The sequence below is a fragment of the Leopardus geoffroyi genome, chromosome B1, assembly GCF_018350155.1.
Source record: "Leopardus geoffroyi isolate Oge1 chromosome B1, O.geoffroyi_Oge1_pat1.0, whole genome shotgun sequence".
NCBI classification, from domain to species: Eukaryota; Metazoa; Chordata; class Mammalia; order Carnivora; family Felidae; genus Leopardus; species Leopardus geoffroyi.
This window is the reverse complement of record NC_059327.1, coordinates 50,230,544-50,252,285: the sequence shown is the minus strand read 5'-3', so window position 1 is coordinate 50,252,285 and position 21,742 is coordinate 50,230,544. Positions and strand designations below refer to the sequence as shown.

General features: G+C 49.3%; 1 protein-coding gene across 2 annotated transcripts in view; it reads left to right on the top strand.

Moving 5' to 3' along the window:
- KIF13B (kinesin family member 13B) overlaps positions 1-21,166 on the top strand; it is a 204,667-nt gene extending 183,501 nt beyond the window's left edge. For both annotated transcript variants that reach the window (XM_045461673.1, XM_045461664.1), the window contains exons 38-40: positions 9,685-9,747; positions 13,317-14,319; positions 16,445-21,166. In XM_045461673.1, the coding sequence (XP_045317629.1) occupies positions 9,685-9,747; positions 13,317-14,319; positions 16,445-16,734 (1,356 nt within the window). In that variant the 3' untranslated portion in view covers positions 16,735-21,166. The remainder of the gene's footprint in view (positions 1-9,684; positions 9,748-13,316; positions 14,320-16,444) is intronic.
- The last annotated feature ends 576 nt before the right edge of the window (positions 21,167-21,742 follow it).

The window sequence follows — 21,742 nt, the reverse complement described above, 5'->3', positions numbered from 1 at the left end:
AAACTAAGCATTAAAAAAGCAAAATAAGTAAAATATTTGAATTAGGGACTGGTCAAACCATGGAAATACACTGAGTAGGACCTATTTGTATTTTCTTGCCCATTCCTTTCTAAAAAAATTATCTGTGGGCAGTGGAGAATCATTAATTGCTTTCTGGCAGGAGAGTGACATGGTCAAATTTGTATTTCAGAAAGTTCTTCTGACTGCAATTTGGAGGGTAGATTAGAAGAGGATAAAACTGAAAGAATCTATTTGAGTGTATCTAAAAACCTCATGAGGCGTTGTAATTTTGGGCAGAAAAATGAAGTCACCTTCCCATGCCTGCCACATTGATATTTGATGTCACTGATTGAAAGGGGCATGAGGCAGGTGGAATAAAAGTGTGTCTGGCAGGGGACCAGCTGGTGGCCACCTGTCTTCCACTCTGTGTGGCATTGCTCAGAGAATCCATGTGGACTGGATTACCACCTTCTGGATGTGCAACACCAGAGATGATCAGGCTTACACACAAACAAATGACTGATGGGTCAGGTAGAATGCTGAGTCACTCATTTAAAATAAGAAATCTGGGGCGCCTGGGTGGCGCAGTCGGTTAGGCGTCCGACTTCAGCCAGGTCACGATCTCGCGTTCCGTGAGTTCGAGCCCCGCGCCGGGCTCTGGGCTGATGGCTCAGAGCCTGGAGCCTGTTTCCGATTCTGTGTCTCCCTCTCTCTCTGCCCCTCCCCCGTTCATGCGCTGTCTCTCTCTGTCCCAAAAATGAATAAACGTTGAAAAAAAAAAAAATTTAAAATAAGAAATCTAATTGCCAGATGGACAAAAGTGCTGGAGTCATCATAGCTAACACACTCTTACCCTGATCACCCTGGAGAGGCAGCGTGTAAATCATGAGCCAGCTCTGTGAGTGGGGAGCTGGCTATGTGAACCAGTTCCTGCAGGCAGCTGAAGTGTCAGTCTCTGGACTAGTGCAGGGTGCTTCCTACCAGCCTTCCTCCTGTGACTTTCCAGTTCCCCTTCTTCCACCCTAACCACTCTGCCTCTGATTAACATAACCTTTAAAAAGTATGTTTATATTGATTAGGTTATTTATTGCTGAGTCTTGATCTTTAGGTAATTGTACATGACTGTTTTTATCCATTGTTTATTACGCTTATCAGAACATATTCAAGGATTAGGAAATATTTTATTTATATGCACTCGCCCTGCTTGGTTGGTCTCGTTTATTATATTTTTCTCACTTTAGCAGCATGAAAATCAAAGGTTGTCTATTGATTATTTGTAGCAAAGGTAAATCCTACATCTCTTGTTATGTATTCTTATGCTTGGATTTAAATGATTGGTTAGAGTTTTAAAAAGGAGCGGTGGGGGGGGGGGGGGGCTCCTGGCTGGCTGAGTCACCAGAGCATGTGACTCTTGATCTTGGGGTTGTGAGTGTGAGCCACATGGTGGGTGTAGAGATTACTTTAAGAAGTAAAATTTTGAGGCACCTGGGTGGCTCAGTCGGTTAAGCATCCAACTCTTGATTTCAGCTCAGGCCATGACCTCATGGTTCATGAGATAAATCCTCGTGCTGGGTGAGGACCTGCTTGAGATTCTCTCTCTGTCCCTCTCCTCTTCTCAAAACAATAAATAAAAATAAAATCTTAAAAGACATGGAAGATCATATTTGCGTAGGATCCATTGGAAAATGACATTTAAGAATTTATCGAGTTCAGGGTGAAGGGGTGATTATTAGGAAAGGTTCATTTTCAAACAAGAAAAAAATTGCATCAGAAAATTCAGTGTTTTGGAACAAATTGTGTATTTTTTGCTTTAAAATATTTCTTCTGGGGCACCTGGGTGGCTCAGTTGGTTAAGCATCTGACTTCAGCTTAGGTCATGATCTCACAATTTGTGAGTTTGAGCCCTGCATTGGGCTCTGTGCTGACAGCTCAGAGCCTGGAGCCTGCTTCGGATTCTGTGTCTCCCTCTCTCTCTGCCCCTCTCCACTCATGCTCTCTCTCTCTCTCTCTCAAAAATAAACAAACATTAAAAATTTTTTTTTAAATATTTTTTCTCCCCTCTACCTACCCTTGTGCCCAAATTTCAGCATGTCTAATCTTTTCCAGATTGTCTGTAACTGTACAGTTTGGCCTTCTTCATGTCACTTAGGTAATTTGTTCATTTATGTATGTATTCATTCAACAAACATGGAGTTATTCTCCTCTGTATGGGAATACAGAGATGATTGAGCCATAATCCGTACCCTTCAGAAAGCCAAATAGGATGATGTTGTAGATGCTGTAGTCTGTGTATGTCTGAGGCTGGCTGACATGGTGAAGGTGTGCTCTAGCTGAAACAAACGTGACTGGCTGCACACCAGGAAGAAAATCTTTGCCTAGGGAGAAAGAAGAGTGCAGGGAAGGCTCTGACAGAGCAGTGTAGTCAGTGCAGAGTGGAGTTAGCCTAACAAGTGAGGAGAGGGTGCAGCCTCACGGAGAGGTGAGGGTCTGTACGTGTTGCCAAGATGTTAAACCTTTATATTCTTTTAGGCAAGGGGGTCTCCCAGTAAGTCTTATGCCTAGTTGAAATTCTGAGTTGATCTTCCCTATTTTCTTCATTCATGTGGCATGTGAAAACCAGAGTTAAAAAATGATGGGCTATGATACGGCAAGTGACCCTCATCTTTTCCGTGAAATACTTCTAAGCAGTTCTCTTGCTTGTAACCTACTCATCTGTTAAGTTTCAGTGATGCTCAGCAGACAGCACGATTGCAGGTTCAGCTGGTGCTTGAGAAGTCAGTCCTTTTCCATCTCTGTCACTAACTCATGGGGTAGCCTGGATGCATTTAACCATTAGGTGAATGTCTCTGAGCCTTGGTTTCTGTAGTGTGAGATGTAGATAATTACACTTCTATTCACTTGCCTCATGGGACTTCTCCTTAATATTTATAGCTGCAAAATACTTCGCAGTCATTTTTATTAATAGTTGCCAGATGTGTCGTAAGGATTAATGAACTTATGATCCGAAATGTTTTGAGCTCCTGAAATAGGAGGCAACTGCCTGCACAAGGGATATGTAAAAGAGCATTAAAATGCAAACAATACACATTTGGAAATTTGAGCTCTTATGTGTGAAGGACAAATGGCACACTTAAGATTTCAGTACACTTTGTAGGTATTTTTGGTATCCTTAATGAAGTTCTTGTATTCATCACAGGCCCTCACCAAATACAGAAAGCTGGGTGCCCCCTGCCCCCCACACATAAGCACATGCACAGGTGTGTACACACGTACACAAACAGACACCGATTCTGCTAATACCACTGTTTACCCTCCTCCCTGTTATCCATCCTTTCTGGGCATCATCCTTTGACTCTGTTTCCCCAGCCTCCCCCGACGGTTGTTTCCAAGTGTTCAGTAGTCTCCCTCATATCTCCAAATTTCCATTTCCTTTTTCTCTTACCATCCAAGTTATTGACTTATTGACTCTCCACCAAACCACTGAAGCAACTTGTTGATTGATCTCTTCAAGCTTCGTATCTCCCCTGGTTCAGGATTAATCTTGTCTACATGTAGCTCTTATCACTGCTCATTCAGTACCTTTAATAGCTCATTCCTGTGGGTGAAAATCAACCGTGAGCTCACATGGCCTCCTGAACGCCACCCTAACCTGCTTCCCTCTGCCTGATGTGGGTCACTCTAGATCATTCTCTCTTCCCCAAGACCTCCTGGAAGATTGAGTAGCTTTTCTTGGGGCAGAGGTGGCAGTAGAGGGAACAGATCAGACTCAGAGAGCAGCTCCTTTGCCATGTCATTCTTCATGTTGAAAGTGTCCTCCTGCCCCAGGAAAGCCACTCAGTCTTCAAGGCCTGTCTCAAAGTAAAATCGCCCTCATGAGGGTATTCTAGACCTGTTTCATTTATCATTCCTTCTACTCTGAATTTTCTCTGCGTTTGAAACTTTGATTCTAATATCTATCATTTTCCTTGATGTTTCAGTTATTTGCATACATGTCCTTGCCAGTCTGTTGAGAGCAAAGCCTGTGACTTTGTGACCTTTGTGTTCCTCACAGCGCTTGTTGCAGCAACCTGCACACTCAGACCTGAGTGTTTGTTGAACTGAATTTGGACATTGAATCAGAGTCCCAGTTATCTCCTTCATGTAGGACAGCTTTATGGAAACATTTGAAATACATAAAAGTAGAGAGGATACTACAGTGAGTCCCTGTGTGCTCGTCACCTTGTCTCAGTAACAATTACGGGTGCCTGGGTGGCTCAGTCGGTTAAGTGTCTGACTCTTGGGTTTCGGCTCAGGTCATGATCTCACGATTTATGGATTTGAGCCCCACATCAGGTTTCACTCTGACAGTGTGGAGCCTGCTTGGGATTCTCTCTCTCTCTCTCTCTCTCTCTCTGCCCCTCCTTCCTCCCTCCCTCCCTCCCTCCCTTCTGTCTCTGCCCCTCCCCCACTCTCAAATAAACTTTTTTTTTATGCAAGCCACTTAATTTCTTATTTTTTTTTTAATTTTTTTTAATGTTTATTTTTGAGACAGAGAGAGACAGAGCATGAACGGGGGAGGGTCAGAGAGAGAGAGGGAGACTCAGAATCGGAAGCAGGCTCCAGGCTCTGAGCTGTCAGCACAGAGCCCAACACGGGGCTCGAACTCACGGACCGTGAGATCATGACCTGAGCCGAAGTCAGATGCTTAACCAACTGAGCCACCCAGGCGCCCCTTAATTTCTTATTTTTAACCTCAAGCTAATTAAAAATAATAGAGGGGCACCTGGGTGGCTCAGTTGGTTAAGCAACCAACTCTTGATCTCAGCTCAGGTCTTTTTTTTTTTTTTTTTTTGATATAATTTATTGTCAAATTGGTTTCCATACAACACCCAGTGCTCATCCCAACAGGTGCCCTCCTCAGTGCCCATCACCCACATTCCCTTCTCCCCTACCCCCCATCAACCCTCAGTTTGTTCTCTGTATTTAAGAGTCTCTTATGGTTTGCCTCCCTCCCTCTCTGTAACTTTTTTTTCCCCTTCTCCTCCCCCATGGTCTTAAGTTTCTCAAGATCCACATATGAGTGAAAACATAGGGTATCTTTCTTTGACTGACTTATTTCACTTAGCATAATACCCTCCAGTTCTATCCATGTTACTGCAAATGGCCAGATTTCATTCTTTCTCATTGCCAAGTAGTATTCCATTGTATATATAAACCACATTTTCTTTATCCATTCGTCAGTTGATGGACATTTAGGCTCTTTCCATAATTTGGCTATTGTTGAAAGTGCTGCTATAAACATTGGGGTACAAGTGCCCCTATGCATCAGCACTCCTGTAGCCCTTGGGTAAATCCCTAGCAGTGCTATTGCTGGGTCATAGGGTAGGTCTATTTTTAATTTTTTGAGGAACCCCTACACTGTTTTCCAGAGCAGCTGCACCAGTTTGCATTCCCACCAACAGTGCAAGAGGGTTCCTGTTTCTCCACATCCTCTCCAGCATCTATAGTTTCCTGATTTGTTCATTTTAGCCACTCTGACCGGTGTGAGGTGGTATCTCAGTATGGTTTTGATTTGTATTTCCCTGATGAGGAGTGACATTGAGCAACTTTTCACGTGTCTGTTGACCATCTGGATGTCTTCTTTGGAAAAGTGTCTATTCATGTCGTCTGCCCATTTCTTCACTGGATTATTTGTTTTTTGGGTGTGGAATTTGGTGAGTTCTTTATAGATTTTGGATACTATCTCTTTATCCGGTATGTCATTTGCAAATCTTTTTTCCCATTCTGTCGATTGCCTTTTAGTTTTGTTGGTTGTTTCCTTTGCACTGCAGAAGCTTTTTATCTTGATGAGGTTCCAATAGTTCATTTTTGCTTTTAATTCCCTTGCCTTTGGAGATGTGTTGAGTAAGAAATTGCTGTGGCTGAGGTCAAAGAGGTTTTTTCCTGCTTTCTCCTCTAGGGTTTTGATGGTTTCCTGTCTCACATTCAGGTCCTTCATCCATTTTGAGTTTATTTTTGTGTATGGTGTAAGAAAGTGGTCTAGTTTCATTCTTCTGCATGTTGCTGTCCAGTTCTCCCAGTACCATTTGTTAAAGAGACTGTTTTTCATTGGATACTCTTTTCTGCTTTGTCAAAGATTAGTTGGCCATACATTTGTGGGTCCCATTCTGGGTTCTCTATTCTATTCCATTGGTCTATGTGTCTGTTTTTGTGCCAATACCTGAGTCTTTGTTGAACTGAATTTGGACATTGAATCAGAGTCCCAGTTATCTCCTTCATGTAGGACAGCTTTATGGAAACATTTGAAATACCTAAAAGTAGAGAGGATACCACAGTGAACCCCTGTGTGCTCATCATCTAGTTTTAGTAACAGTTATGGGTGCCTCAGTCGGTTAAGTGTCTGACTCTTGGTTTTGGCTCAGGTCATGATATCACGGTTCATGGATTTGTGCCCCACATTGGGATTCACTCTGACAGTGTGGAGCCTGCTTGGGATTCTCTCTCTCTCTCTCTCTCTCTCTCTCTCTGTCTCTGTCTCTGTCTCTGTCTCTCTCTGCCGCTCCTCCCACCCTCTCCCCTCTTCTGTTTCTGCCCCTCCCCTACTCTCTCTCTCTCAAAATAAATAAACTTTAAAGCAAAAAGAAAAAAAAATATCAAAAAAATGAATACATGGCCAAGTTTGTATGCCCATACCCCACCGTCATTTGCACGCACCTCTCAGAGTCCTCTGGTGGAGAAATATCTACCTGATGCTTACTTGGCCAGAGTCGGTTTTCTGGCAGCCACCACTGCCTGGCTTCCCACGGAGTGGGCATCATGAGCGGGTAGCATGTGAACCAGAGAAGTAGGTGTGTGCAAAGTACTTGACATTACACTCAGGACCCCGCTCAGACCTGATCCCATCTTATTTTTGACACTATTTTTTGTGTGTCCAGTGTCCTGCTCTGCACCCCTGTCATCTGACTGGTGGAGTTGGGGTGGGCCTGTTTATGAAGCAGATGTGTTTCTTGATGAAATGGCCAATGGGGGTGACTGACTATGACAGGAAGCTTGTGAGAGGAAGATGTGAGGTCTCAGCTTAGTGGCCTATAGCCATGACATTGGGCCCTGGGTACCAGGGATAACTTCAGATACTATGGGAGAAAGTAAATATAAAAATAAAGACAGTAGCCCCTGTATTCGAAGACTGTAAAGCAGGGTGGAGGATACTTGCTTGGAAATAACTCGAGTATCACTGTCTACTGAGTTGACAGCAGAGTGGAGAGATGGAGATTCCTGTGAGAGAGAACTGGCTAGGTGCTGTGAGGGATGGGGGAGTGATGTGTTGTGCGAGTTGAGGGGAGAGGCTTTCCTGGTCCGGGAATCCAAGGAAAGGCTGGAAGGTCTTGTGGTTGAGGCCCTCATCACGTGCAGCTGCCTTTCCCCCACCAGGATATTCTCCTTCATTCTCTTCCACTCACATTGTCTGTCTTTCTTTCTTTCTTTTTTTCTTAAGTTTATTTATTTTGAGAGAGAGAGAGAACATGAGTGGAGAAGGGGCATAAAGAGAGGGAGAGAGAGAGTCCCAAGCAGGCTTCATGCTGTCAGCACAGACCCCAACGCAGGGCTTGATCCCATGAACCATGAAATCATGACCTTAGCCAAAATCAAGAGTTGGACATTGGATGCTCAACTGACTGAGCCACTGAGGTGCCCCTCACATTGTCTTAAACATACCTCTGATGCTAGCTCTCCCTGGCCATTAGCTCCTGGTGGCTCCCCAGTGTTGCAGGGTAAAGTGTACTTTCCTTTAGTTTATCCCTAGGTTCTTCCATGTGTTTAGACTTACCTCCCACTGTTTCTTAAGTGCCTGTGGTCTCTGCCTTTTCTGAGATCCCACCACCATCCCCCTTACCTTCAGCAGAATTAATCCCTTCTAGCTCTTTTCTCCCAAAGGCAGTCGCAAAGCATGGTTACAGCAGTACCCTTTGCTAAAACATGGTACTCTTTGCTAAAATGCTGTTATTTGATGCTGTGAACTCAGGTTTACCTCCTAAGTGAGCCATCTTGTTCCAAGTGGGCCCCTCTCCCTTCAGGTAAAAGTTTGGGCTGCTTAGTAGGAAGCAGGACTTTGGCCATCCAGTCTTAGTGCCTGTACACTGTCCAGAGCATCTTTAAAAAAAATTTTTTTTTAACATTTATTTATTTTTGAGAGAGAAGAAGTGGGAGAGGAGCAGAGAGAGAGGGAGACACAGAATCCAAAGCAGGCTCCAGGCTCTGAGCTGTCAGCACAGAGGCCAACGTGGGGCTTGAACCCACAAACCATGAGATCGTGACCTGAGCCGAAGTCAGACACTTAATCGATGAGCACCCAGCACCCCTGTCCAGAGAGCATCTTTATGGCAGAGAAGCCTCAGGCACCCAGATACATCTTGGGAACTGGGAGGACCTGGGGTCCGAAGGGGGTCAGAAGGAAATTGGGGACATATGAAGTTTACATGTCTAGGCAGTTTAGGTCAGGTAGTAGATCCGTGGTTTGCTGCTTCTCCTTTTGGATCCAAGAAGAGAAAGGACACTCATACTGTACGGAAACAAACTGTGACACCCAATTTTGGCTCTTCCTGGGGGCTTGTTTGTGGTGCCAGGATGGAGCCCTCTTGGGGCTGAGCATTCTGAGGCAAGGTCCAGACTCTTGCATTGGAACAGGGAGACCTGGGAAGGGGCCAGAGGTTGATTGTTGGAATAAAGGCAGAAGTGGTGGATTCTTGGTTTCTTTGAGAGAATCACGTCTGTAAACCCAGCAGCTACTAAAGAAATATCTGATTTCTTCCCCTTTGCAGTTACCAGCTCCTTCTTTTGACATACGTTTTCCTTATCCTGGTGCTAATTATTTTTTCACTCTTTTGGTTTTTTTTTAATATTCCTTGAACCACATGTCCATAAGTAATGAGTCCTTCCTTGTGCTGTTGCTGACACCCATTAATTCAGGCTCTTACCCCTCATATCTGCTCTGTTGCTGGAGTCTCATCGTAATTTATCTACCTTAGCCTTTAAATATTTCTTCAATCAGTTCTCCTTCTACCACCAGATCCATCTCCTCAAGCTTCTGCTTTCTCCACTCAGGCAACTGTAGTGCTTTTCGTCATTACCTGATGAGGGTAGTTGCAGACACCAAAGCCTCTATCCATATGTCTGTCCTGCTCTGTTTTATGCCCCAGACTTGTGTGCTAGCCAGACCAGCTTCCTTACTCTTCAATTCCTGTGACGATGCTTGGGCACCACTTCTCCCTGGCCATCAAGGCTTGCTTTGTGTCCCACCTCCTGCCTGAAGCCTTTCCTGTCCCAACCATTTCTCTCTAGAGTCCTGCAACACTAGTATGTGCAGAACAGCCCTTGACAAACAGGCTCCATATGTGAGTGGAGAGGGAGCCTGTGAGTGTGTAGGTGTGCCATCTATGGTGTGGTTTTTAGCATGTGTCCTGTGTTGCCAACTGGGGTATACGTGCTCGCTGTGCTCCGTATTTCCTACACTTCCCTGTGGAGTGTGGCGCCACTAGCCTTGGCATGCCTAACTGGCAGGGACTTGTTAGAATTCCTGAAGGTGTAAAAGTTCACGTTGAGTGCGTCCTCCTGATGGGCTGTCCCGTCTGTTCAATTAAAACCTTCTGTGGTGATCTCTCTGCTTCTCTTGGTCCCTTACGCCTGCCTGTTCACTTGTTTTCTCAGCCCGTGCCCCGAATCATGGTGCAGTCTGCCTTCCCGGACGTGGGGACGCCCAGAATGGTGGAGGTGAGTTAGTCGGGCGGAGGTGGCGCCTTTGCTGGTGGCTGCCCCACATGTGGTGGGTGGCCCCAAGGCTCTAATTTTTGAGTCCACACCCATGGGTTTTTCATTTTAGTGTTCCCGTTTTGATAATTAGCTATAATATAGGTCACTGTCTTCTCCCTCTATATTTTCCTTGTTCTACTTTTCTATTTTCAACTTGTTAATCATATGATTGCTAAACTTTTAGGTGCTTGACTGCTAATGTAGTCTGCTGCTTTAATAGCCCACTGCTAGGCAAAGGCGATTTCTATAAACAGAACAATCTCCTTATCCTGAGTGTTTGCTTAATTCTCAGTTTTACATTTCATTCTGATTCATGATATCAGCGTGAAAAGACTAATGCTAAACTGGGGAGAAAATAGTCTCTTATGATCTCCCACAGATGAACAGCACTTCTCATCTTATGAATAGCAAATCTATTTTCTCCCACTGTGCGTTCATTCTCTTAGGAAGGGCTGTATCTTTATCGGAAAATTTTATTTATTAAAACAACGGCCAAAAAGGGCAAATGATTTGAAAGAGAACTCAGACCTCCATGGATTCACTCCTTTCTAAAAAGGCCCTTTTCAATCCAGAACATATTTGATGTTCATGTGCACCCCTCCCCCCCAACCTGTCCCCTGTGAGTTGTGTTTGTTATTTTGCTGAGGCAGGATTGGGATCCCAAGGCCAGTGGGACAGAGGGAGACCACGTCTTTCACGGGTGAGGGCACCAGACCTGTGACAGCCTCTGTGGCTCAGGGCAGCTCTGGAAGTGTCAGCGGTAAGGGAATAACCCACAGATGGGGGGAGACGGTTTCCACTCACATATCAACTCCAGTCAAGTGGGAGCGGCTTCCTGCAGTGCTGTAACGGAAGGAATCTGAGGCTGTGCTCAGGCTCAGCAGGAAAGAACCGAGCAATCAGCGCTTGCCTTCTGCCACCTTTGGTCCCTTTTGTCACTGTGGATCTGACCTCTGATCCCTGGTTGTCACTTACTGGAGACTTTAGATAAATCCTTTAACCTGTCTGGGCCATGTTGTAAAATGCATATGGTAGCACTTGCCGGCCTACATTGAAGGATTCATGTGGAGGCAAATGGGATAATGACCAGGGAAATCCAAGCCACTGTCACTGGACCGTCACCTCCTCAGGACAGGACTGAGTTGGCCATTTGCAGACAGCTGTCCGTGTGGCAATGATGCAGTGTTACCATTGGAGAATAGGGAACATGTACTATTTCAGAACCACAGTTCCTGTTCAGATTCTAGACTCTGGTAGTTTTGTTTGTATATTCTTCCCTGCCTGGTCAGTGATATTAAAAATAAAATAGAAAAGGATAAATAAAACATGTACAAGTTGCAAAAGAAAAATGATTGAAGGATTGCCTAATCTTTTAGAGTATTTATGTTGGTGACAGTTATTGATCTATTGGATTTAGTAAATTTTGCAGCCTGGAGATCCATCACAAAAATGGGCTGTTAATCTCAAGAGGTGCCGTTAATTTCGTACCCTGAAAGTGTGCCTTGTGGGGAAAGGAGGGCCTCTGGAGACAGGAATATAAATGACAATTCACGTGAAAATGCATGATTTATCAGACTGCTGAGTTAAGCCAAGTAACTGTAAGAGACTTATAGATCTCAGCTGTTTCCCAGTTCAAATAAATCCTGTATTTCAAATGGAAAATGGCCATTCCTGTAATATAAATAATCTTTCCGTAAATATTGGAAAACATATTTCTTTTTCTGAACAGCATCCTTCTCCAGAGCACCAACCCCATTCCCTGTTCCTGCCTTCTCTCTTACCCCTGTCATTGTGAATCAGGAATAGAGAGATAATCTGCTAACTTCTTCAAATGGCTTCAGTTATCACCAAAAGAGCACCCTAGGAGCACCTCAGAACCAGTAGAACGTGGACGAGCAGTGGCTGTCGTCATTCCCCAGGGGATGGGGCTTTGTGTGTCTCTGTCAGAGTGAGGCAGACAAGTCATACGAGATGGGGAAGCCAGCCTCTGCGGCTCCTTCCACGCTCAGCCCCCCTTCACTGCAGGGGAGGTTACTGCCTGGCCTGCATCTCCCTGGACCAGAGGGCCCCCGAACCATGACATGGGACCAGCCTGCAGGCAGCCTGTCTCCTCTTCTTCCACCTGACTCCCGGCCAGGAGCCACAAGCTAGCCACCAGGCCCAAGGGTCATTCCTCGCAGCACTGGCGAAGCTGTGTTGAGGCACATCCACACCCTTCACTGAGATCCTCATTTCAACTTTGCAGGAGAAAGTATTCTTCTGGCTTCTAGTGATTCTCTCAGTCCCTCGTGAAGTTGGTGGTGGGCAGGAGGATCTGTTTCCATCAGAGCAGGGTGCTTAGCCTGAGTGCTGGGAGACTGGGGATGCTGGTGGGTAGGGAGGGAATCGAGATTTAATGTGCACCTATTGTGTGCTGCACCCTGTGGTAAGGACCTTGCCATGCCTCACTGACCCTACTACATGGCCGTCGAGTAGTCTTCTTTCCCACCACCAAGCCCTTGTCCCACAGCAGCTGAGTGTTCAATTTAATTCTGACACCGTCTTCCCTGGAGATGGCATCAAAGCCCATGGGTTAAGGGCTCAGGCCCACAAGAATGTCCCTGCTTTGAGTATCAGTCCCAAGTCCAGGTGGTCGGTCACCTGTGCTTCTGATCAACCAGCTGTAGATAAGGGGTTCCAATGAACCTCCACTTGGGTTTGATTAATTTGTCAGAATGGTTCACACAACTCAAGAGAAACATTTTACTTACTAGATCACCAGTTTATTACAAGGGATACCACTGGGGAACAGCCACGTGGAAGAGGTGCATAGGGCCAGGTGTGGGGAGAAGGCGTGGACTTTTAACGCCCTCCCTGTGTGCAACACTCTCCCCATACCTCCATGTGTTCACCAAACCAGCAGCTCCCAGGAGCCTGTCCCTTTCGGTTTTTGTGGAGGCTTTATTACATAGGCATGATTGATTAAATCATTGGCAATTAGTGATTAGCTCACCTTTAGCCCCTCTTCCCTCCTTGGAGGTTGGCTGTGGGGCTGAAGCTCAAATCACAAGGTGGGTTGCCCTGGCAACCAGCCCCCATCCTTAGGTGCAGACCCAGAGTCAGCTCATTAACATGAACTCAGATGTTGTTGGAAGGGGCTGGCTAGGAATATCAAAACGCCTTTATCACTCTTACCACTTAGGAAACTCCAAGGGTTCCAGAGCTCTGTGGCAGAAACAGGATGAAGGCCAAATATGTATTTCTTATTATAAGTCACTCTATCTCAGGCAGCGAGCAGGTGGGTGACTGTTTGCTTGGTGCTCAGCATAGTGCAGAGTGCGGGCTCCTCAGTGCTGCGGAAAAAACTGGGGTCACCTGGACGGAAGTGGTGGAACAGAACTGGCACCCGGTCTGCCCAGGTGCACGGCAGTGCTCTTTTCACTGTCAAAGCTGTAATGTTTCAACTGACCACAAGATCTGTCTGAATTCTTTTGGAAATGAGCAGCTGACTTTGAATTTTAACCTTTATTCTTGGCCCTTCCCTGCTTCAGGCTTACCGAGAGAGCGTGGGGATTAGTGCGGCTCCTGATGTGACTGTGCAGATGGCCCCCGTGAAGATGTGTGACAGACCCACGAAAGCACCTCCCCAGCAGTCCGTCACTGCCAACACCCAGGCCCCCGAAGTTCAGGAAGGGCCGCCCAGCCCCCTGAGTGAGGCCTCCAGTGGGTACTTTTCCCACAGCGTCTCCACCGCGACGCTGTCCGATGCATTGGTCCCTAGCCTTGATGCCGCGGCTGCAGTGGGGGGCCAGACGCCTGGCTCGCCCCCTCCTGCCCTCTGCCCGGCCACCCCGGACACGGAGCTCCCATTTCCATCTGCTGCTCCCACTGCAGACAGTGATCTTCCTGCCCGGTTGGAGGGTCAGCGCAGCCTTCTGTCCCTGCCACTCCCGGCAACGCAAAATGCTTGGGGCAACAGCAATGGTGCGTCCGAGGCCAGGGGGGCAGTTTCCTCGGAGAAGCAGAATGAAGAAGCAAGGGCTTCACTGACTCATCTCCCCACGCCTGCCCCCCAGAAGGAATCACCCAGCCAGCAAAGCGGCGGCAAAGTTTCCTCGGCCACCAAGCAGCTCGGAAGAGCCACGGACCATGTGAAGCCTGCCGCCAGCTTAGAGCTGGATGTCTCCAAACCACAGCCTCCAGACCTCCTGTCTCAATCACCTGCTCTGGCGTCTCCATTCAGAATCCAGAAGGTGCGAACCTCTGAGCTGAAGTCGTTCTCGCGCATGCTGGGCGGGGACTCCAGCTGCCCCTCTGGTGCTGAGGAGGACCTGCCGGCCTCCGGGGGGCCCAGCGACAGCAGTGCTGGGACACAGGCCCTGGGAAAGCTGGAGGTTTCCTCAGATTCTGAAGAAGCCAGCGAAGTCCCAGAGTGGCTCAAAGAGGGAGAATGTGTCACCGTGGGCACCAACAAGATAGGCATTGTGAGGTACATCGGGCCAACTGACTTTCAAGAGGGGACGTGGATCGGAGTAGAGTTACACTCACCTTCAGGTGAGTGCTGCTTGTGTGGGACGGTTCCCGGGGCTCCTAAGGGGATTTTGCCAACTGTGGTCTGGGGGGGAGAGTACTGGCCCTGTCCCAGCACTGCGGGGAACTTGCTGTGTGCCCTTGGGCACATCATTTGGCCTCCCTGAGCCTCGAGGTCACTTTTCAAAATCAGGAATGAAAGTTACCTAAGTGTTCTCTTTGTTAAACCTCCAGACATTTTTCAGAAACCTAAGACATTGATTGAAAGCTACTATCAATTTGGTAATGAATTTAAATGCCTTTTTTTTTTTTTTTTAAGTCACAGAGGCATCTGCTTTTGAACTGTAACAGTGTAACAGTAGCTGTGTCTGCTGTTTCTGCTCAGGTTGCAAACACTGATGCCTGTGTGCAGGCTGGATGCCTTGGCTTGAGAACAGAAGAGGTGATCTCTTATGTCTCATTACAGAATGGCATACCTTAAAAGCAAATAGATCACCATTTTCTGAAAAACCAGGGCCACAACTTAAGGAAATACTTTGTCCTTTAGATATTTCTTATTAAAACAGCTTTACTCTGATACCAATTCACATATTGTAAAGTCTACCTGTTAAAAGTGTACAATTAATTTAATGGTTCTGAGTAGATTTACAGAGTTGTGCAATCACTACCATAGTCTAATCTTAGAACAGGTTCATCAACCTAAAAAGAAGCCACATGTCTGTTTTGAAGGCCCTCTCCCTCCCTAAGTCCTAGCTAACCAACCAATAATCAGTTTTTCATCTCTCTAAATTTATATACAATGTCCTAATCTGGACTTTCACATAAAAGGGATCCTACAATATGCTGGGCTTTTGTGACTGGCTTCTTTCATTCTGCATAATTTTCCAAGGTTTATCTGGTTACAACTTGTGTCAGCACTGCATCCCTTTTTCTGGCCAAATAATATTCCAGCCTGTGGAAGTTCCACCTTTTGTTCATCCATTCATCAGTTGGTTTCCACTTTTTGGCTGCTGTGAAAAATGCTGTAAGTTGGAAGTGGTTCTAGAAGAGTAAGGCAGCACAGGCCAGACATTTTTTAAAGAAGTGTCTGCTATTATGTGCAGGGAAATTGGGAGAGAAGTTTATATCTGCAGTTGGACTCCAGAATTAAAGTGGAATTAGCAAATAGATGAATTCATTCAACAATTATGCACCCACCATGTGGCAATCACTGTCTTGGTTTCCAAGGATACCTTGGGGAGCGAAACAAAGTCCCTGGTCTCACTGGACTTTCATTTTGGGAGGGAGAAAATAACCAAGTAAACAAATGAAGAAATAATTAACACTTGATAGTAGTAAGTGCTGTGAAGAAAACGAAATGGGGTGAGTGGGCAGAGGACAGTGGGGAGACTGGAAGTGGGGAGCTGGTGGGCAGGGGTGGGGGGTGTGCCCCGGGAGCCGAGGGATTAGCGGTGGCCACGCAGTGAGGGACATGGTCTGTTAGATGCGCTGAGAGGTGCTACTGAGGGGTCCTTGCTGACAGAGAGGAGGTGGTGAGGGTGGGCCTGTTTGGAGTCGGGGGAAGAGAGAAGGGTGGGTTAGGATGTGCAGTGAGTGAAGACAATTCATGATTGTTTTTGCTTCAAAGATCATGTTCCCCACCAACCTGTCACCATGAGATACTGACATTGAGGGGTCAGGGTGGTCCCTTTGCTCAGGTATCCTCTCTCTCTACCCACTTGAGCACTGGGTTCTCATTCTTCACCTTAATGCATTTTCTATCTGTTTTTACAAAGGAAACTTCTTTCCTCCATTTTGACACATTAAGCATGACATCTGACTAGCTACAATTTGGTAATTTGCCAGTTTCCATCTAATGGATTCAGGAAAAATAATCATTCCACCAACCACCTCCATCCAGGTTGAAAATGGTCTCTTCCCTGGAGGAGGGTGGGGTCGGTGCCACTTCTGCTTTGCTGACTTGCCTGCACCTGGCCATGGGAAATGGCAGGACGGGCACATCGACCTCACACCTGGGCTGCCTGGGGGTGCCTGTCACCGGTGGCCAGCACATGCTGCCTGGGAGCCTGTGCCCTCGGCCTCATCTGTTTGACAGGGAGCGAGGGGCCCTGGGAAGCCACCTCTGTGCCTTCTTCTCTTTTCCCCTCAGGTAAGAATGACGGCTCCATCGGAGGGAAGCAGTACTTCAAGTGCAACCCCGGCCACGGGCTGCTGGTGAGGCCGAGCCGGGTGCGCAGAGCAACGGGTGCAGGGCAGCGGCGCAGCGCGGGGCCCAGGCTGCAGGGCGCCCCTGAGCCCCGAAGGAGCAGCACCCTTTCTGGCTCCGCCACCAACCTGGCCTCCCTGACGGCGGCTCTGGCCAAGGCAGAAGGCGCCACAGTGCTGAGGGCCGACAGGAGCCATAAGAACCCGGAGAACCGAAAGTCCTGGGCCAGCTAAGCCGGCGCCCCGGCCCTCCTCCCTCACGGTCCTCCTGGGCTGCTGGCCTGCTTCCCTGGCCAGTGCTGCCGGAGGGCGTGGCTCCCGAGCCTTGCCGGTGACGGCCCTGGGGTGGGCAGTGACACCTCAGACCCCCTTCCCTGGGGAGCAGGGCAGTGAACTCTTTTTGCACAACACAGGGTTCATGACCTTTCCCTGCTCCTCCCGGGACTCTGGAAGCTTCATTTCTTCCTCTGCTCAGAGAAGAGGCATCTCCACAAGGCAGAGGGGTTGAAGGTTCTAGGAGCCCGGAACAGTCCTGGATGGTGGGAGCCAGGCCCCTGCCTGGAGATTTCCCCACCTGGGGCTGTTGTTCCTCTTCTCTGTTCTGATGACCCCACTAACCTCGTAACCAACCTCGTAACCAGTGCCTTTCTTTCCCAGAGGCAGGGCATCCTCCCTCTGCCTCCAGGGCCAGCGCCCCAGCCGACCCGCCGTGGTTCTGGCTTGCTCCCCAAGCTCACTGCATCCTCTGGCCCCCCAGAGACCCAACACCAAGTAACAGACTCCCACAAGTGCTTCTGGTGGGACTTTTGGCACAAGGTCCTGGGTGCCACAGCAACGGGCACTGGGCCTGACCCTCCCACCTTTCCCTCCTCCTTTCCGCAGGGTTTTGTAGCGGTTTCTTTGTGGGCATGTTAGTGTCATTATACCTGGAAAGCGTTTTCTCTTTGCCATTTGTTCCCTTAACAGAGTGCTTGGAATATATTTATTTATATTTATTTTTTCAAAATCCGAAATCTTTCGCGAGCCACAATCATCTGCCCAGGCATGAGTGCCCCGGGCCTGCCTTGCACATCACCAGCCTCTGAGGCTGCTCAGCAGCTGCCAGCCTCCTGCCTCTGGCAGGGGTTCCCAGGGGGACAGAGGGTGATGCCCTTCCTTACGTTATCATTGACACAGACGCACAAGTGGCCTTACTCCAAGAGAGCAAAAACTTGGAGGATTATGTTATGGTGCATCTGCAATGGCAAAGTCAGCAGAGGTGTCACGACCCTATTTGGTGCAATTTTGGTTTCTTGGAAGGGCCTGAGACCAGTTTAACTTCTTGGCAGTTCTATACCCTGATGACTCCCTAAGGCTGGGGGGCTGTGGCCTAGCAGGTGGGCCTGTGCAAGGAGAGCTCCCCACTGTCCCTACCAGTCCAGACCTGGACAGCAGGAGACCCTCCATGAGCATTGCCCAGCTCTCGCAGGACACTTCCTGGAACCCTTCCCCGCCAGGCTGGTTGGCAGTTGGAACGGAGGCTGCAGAAGTGAGAAGAGGGCTGGTGCCTCTGGGACCAGGGGGTGGCGTGTGGCTCCGGTGGGGAGTGCCAGGTGGGATGGAACCTCCATGGGAGAGCTAGTGCTTCTGGAACTTTCCACGGGGGTAGCCCAGGGACCTAGTGCCCAGCATTCAGCTACCTGCCATGTATGTCCTCACAAGGGAGCAGGAGCCTAGGGGACACCCTGGCAGCCTGGGGACAAACCCCGGGTCAGGATTTGTGCACGGCACTGGGAGGCCTGTTTTTAGTTCTCACTCTTAGAAACGATGCCCAGGAAGCCTTTTTTGAAAAATCTCTGTTCCGTAGGGATTTGAAGCCCCTACAGAGAAGTCATGTCAGGTTCCCTGCCCCAGAGTGGGGCTGTGTGGGGCCCACGGGTACCTGAGGGTTTGCAGCTGCCGCAGGCCCGAATCCCCGTTGGGGAGGAGCCCGGGATTAATTAGCTTTCATTAATTACACGTGGCGCCGCCCGCCCGCCCACCGCTTTGGGGCCCAGCTTCCTAACAGCCAGCTGTGTGCCAGGTGAGAGCTGCCGCTCCCGCCCACCCCGTGTGCCTCAGTCCTCACTCCTCACTGGGCTGGGCCCCCGTGACTCGAGCTGCCACAGGAGGACGGGCCCGGAGCTGAAGGGCACACCCCTCGTGTAGCTTTATCTCAGCAAATGTTCAGTTTCTGCCTAACCTCCTTCCCAGCGCAGAAGTCCTCCACAAATCTGTGTTCAGGTAGGACTTTTCTCTGCGGACACCAGCATCAGTGTGGTCCGTTGATGAACGAACTGGCACCACCCCTTCCTCTGAGGGGAGCAGCGATGCTCTCAGCCTCCAACGACCTGCCTGTGGGCAGACGTCGCACGCCCGGCTCACTGGGGAAAACAAATGGAAGGTCATTTGGCCGTTTATGATCCTTATTTACCTGGCAAGGTACTTGCCGGAGCCCAGCCCTGCGCGTGCCTTCAGCAGCCTTCTGCAGAACTGTGTCGGGAAGGCCAGTTGGGAGATGGGTGTCATGCTCTGTCTCTGTTACTTGGTTGACATGGAGTGGACTGCAGTGGAATTATGGACCTGAGCGGGGTCATATCAGCTGGAGCTTGCAGGAGCTGTGGAAGAGACCAGCCTGGGGTGTAAGGAGGTTTCGGGACCACCTTCTCTTTTTCCCAAGGTTCCGTCTGCAGCCAGCATGGCCTCCCTCCGTCCCCTGGGCCTGCTTTTCCAACATTCCCAGTTTCCTCTGCCTGAGATTCCCAACCACCCATCCCCGTTCCTTGCAGGTCTGCCTCCCAGGGGAGTAGCGTTGCCCCAGCCATGGCTTCCCCTGGGTCTTGTGCGGAAGCAGCTGACAGTGTGAGCAGCTGAGCAGAGGGCCTGCCCTGGACAGTCTGGCTGCCAGCGGGGTGGGAGGGCCGTCATTGGTCTCGGGAGGAAGGCATTACTGTGGCTGCTGTCTGGTATGCAGCTCTCGCCTGCTTTGGAGCACGTTTTGGGCCTCGCCCTGCAGGGTGTGAGAGAGGAGACGTCTGTCCCGTTGGTGTCGTTGGCGAGCTGCCACTGTGGCTGGAGAGTCAACAGTGGGCCTGCCCCGGGACCTGGAGAGGCTGGTCTGGCTGTCCTGACTCAGCTCTGGCCCCACAGGCACCTTGAGAGCCACGAGGCCTGTGTGGCTCGTCATAGGGACAGGGTTTGCAGTCCCAACCCTCCCTATCTTCTTGCTTCACAACCGGCGCGTCCGTTCAAGGTCCGGGTGTCGCTGGGTTAAGCAGGGTGCAGGTGTCACTCCGTTGCAGTCCGCTGTCTTCCTGGGCAGCTCTGGGCAGCCCTCCTCCCCCAGGGGATAAGCAGTGCGAGTCTGAGGGAGGCCTCCCTGCTCTGGTCTGCGGCCTTCACTCTCGCTCCTCGGTGCAAACTCATGTTAACCTGTTACTAGAAAAGCAGTGGCGTGCGGAAGACGTGCTCACTAAAGCCATAGCCCAGGCAGTCCCTATGGCCCAGCGTTTATTGGGCCAAAGGTGCAGTCTTGCCGGGGGCATGGCCGTGGGAGGTGGAGGGAGGGGCTCCATCGCACCCACCTTCTGTTCTCACCTTACTAATAGGCCTGGTTTTAAATGAAGTGTCAGCACTAAGATTTGAGATGTGGTTCCAGCAGGTCCCAGGCTCTGGGATTGGGTGTGACAGCAGGAGGGGATGGGCCACCTGGATGCTGGGGCCACCCCCAACGGCCCCAGGCAGCACCAGGATGTGTCAGAGGCCAGGCGGGGGATCCTCCTGGGCTTCTGCCTCCCTTTCTGCACATGTACAATCTCCACTGGCTGTCACCCCCAGGGCACTGCAGTGGTGGTGGGGCGGAGCGGGGGGGGGGGGGGGGGGGTTGGCCACAGGGGGCAGCCGTCCAAAATCCCAGCCTGGCCAGAGGGCACAGGAGAGTGAGAGAGCACGGCCAGTGCATGTGGCTGGGGTCAGCCACGAAGGGCCTTGTGCATTTAGTGAGAGATTTGAGCTTCCATTGAGCTGTGAATGGGACCCTTGAATATTTTGAAAGGCTTAAACGGTGTTTAAATCCCTCATTACTTCCTTACGTTTTCTCATCTTGGCTTAACGTTCCCTGTATGTGAAACCCACAAGAAGTTCAAGGGTAGTTATTTTCCTGGCTGAGATTAGCTCCACTTGCTTGAGGTTGGCCTTGTAGGCCTGCGTCTGGGACAGGGAGTGCCTGAGAAGGCAGCCACCTGTCTGTCGTGCCTTTTTACCCTGGGGATGGTGGGTACAGCCTGTCTTGCAGCCTAAAACACTGGCTCAACCATCCCCACACATGTCTTTCTCTCAGAGAAGTCCATTGTGCCTTCAGCCAGGCTGCTGACACTAATTTTGTGGGGGTCTTGGAGGGTCTTCTCCACGTGTGGAGTTCTGTAAATACAACAGGTTCACGTATAAAGAAATGATTTTGATTGGGCGACTATATTGATTTGCTGCACATGAAGTGGGAGTTTAAAAAATCCAAAGAGTCTGTAATGAATTGTAAAGACTTAATGATTTGTATTATATAATGAACTAAAGGTCTGTACTTTTGTACCATATATGCCTTTCCGTCATATGACCAGCAGCCTCTAAATAAAACCAGATGACTTCATGCCTACGTCCGAGGCTGGTCTCGTTGCTTTCCCCTCCCCCCACCCCCGAGGCAGGGGTGTTTGAGCTCATTCCAGGCTGTCCCATGGGGCAAGGGGTGGCCTGGGTCCAAGACTCTTCAAGACTGAGACTAGGACGGGGAGGTTCAGGGAAGCCGCAGGTCCCTGAGTGCACGTCTCCAGAACCCTGCACCCCTTGTGGTTTGGACTCAAGAACCGGGCAGGCCCCACGGGTTCCGTGGCCAAGTCTTACTCCCCTTGGTCGAGACCCTCTTACAGGAGCCAAGAGCCAATAGAAACTTTCTGATGGCCTTAGAACTAGGGTAACTGGAGCTTCTGGGCTAACTGGGAGACAGCTGGTCTGGAGGAGGTTGGTGGTTGGGGGGGACAGTCCCCTTCTCTGGAGCAGGATGTCCCAGTTCTCAGGCAACGGCTCCACTGTCCGCCTTGATCTACGTGATCGGCCCCACACCTGCGAGCTGAGGACTTCCTTGCGCTGCTGCACAAGCAGCTTGACCCTTGAAGGTTCTGCAGCAGGCATTTGGGGGAGGAGATGATGCTTGTGGACACTGGCAGGGCTGGGT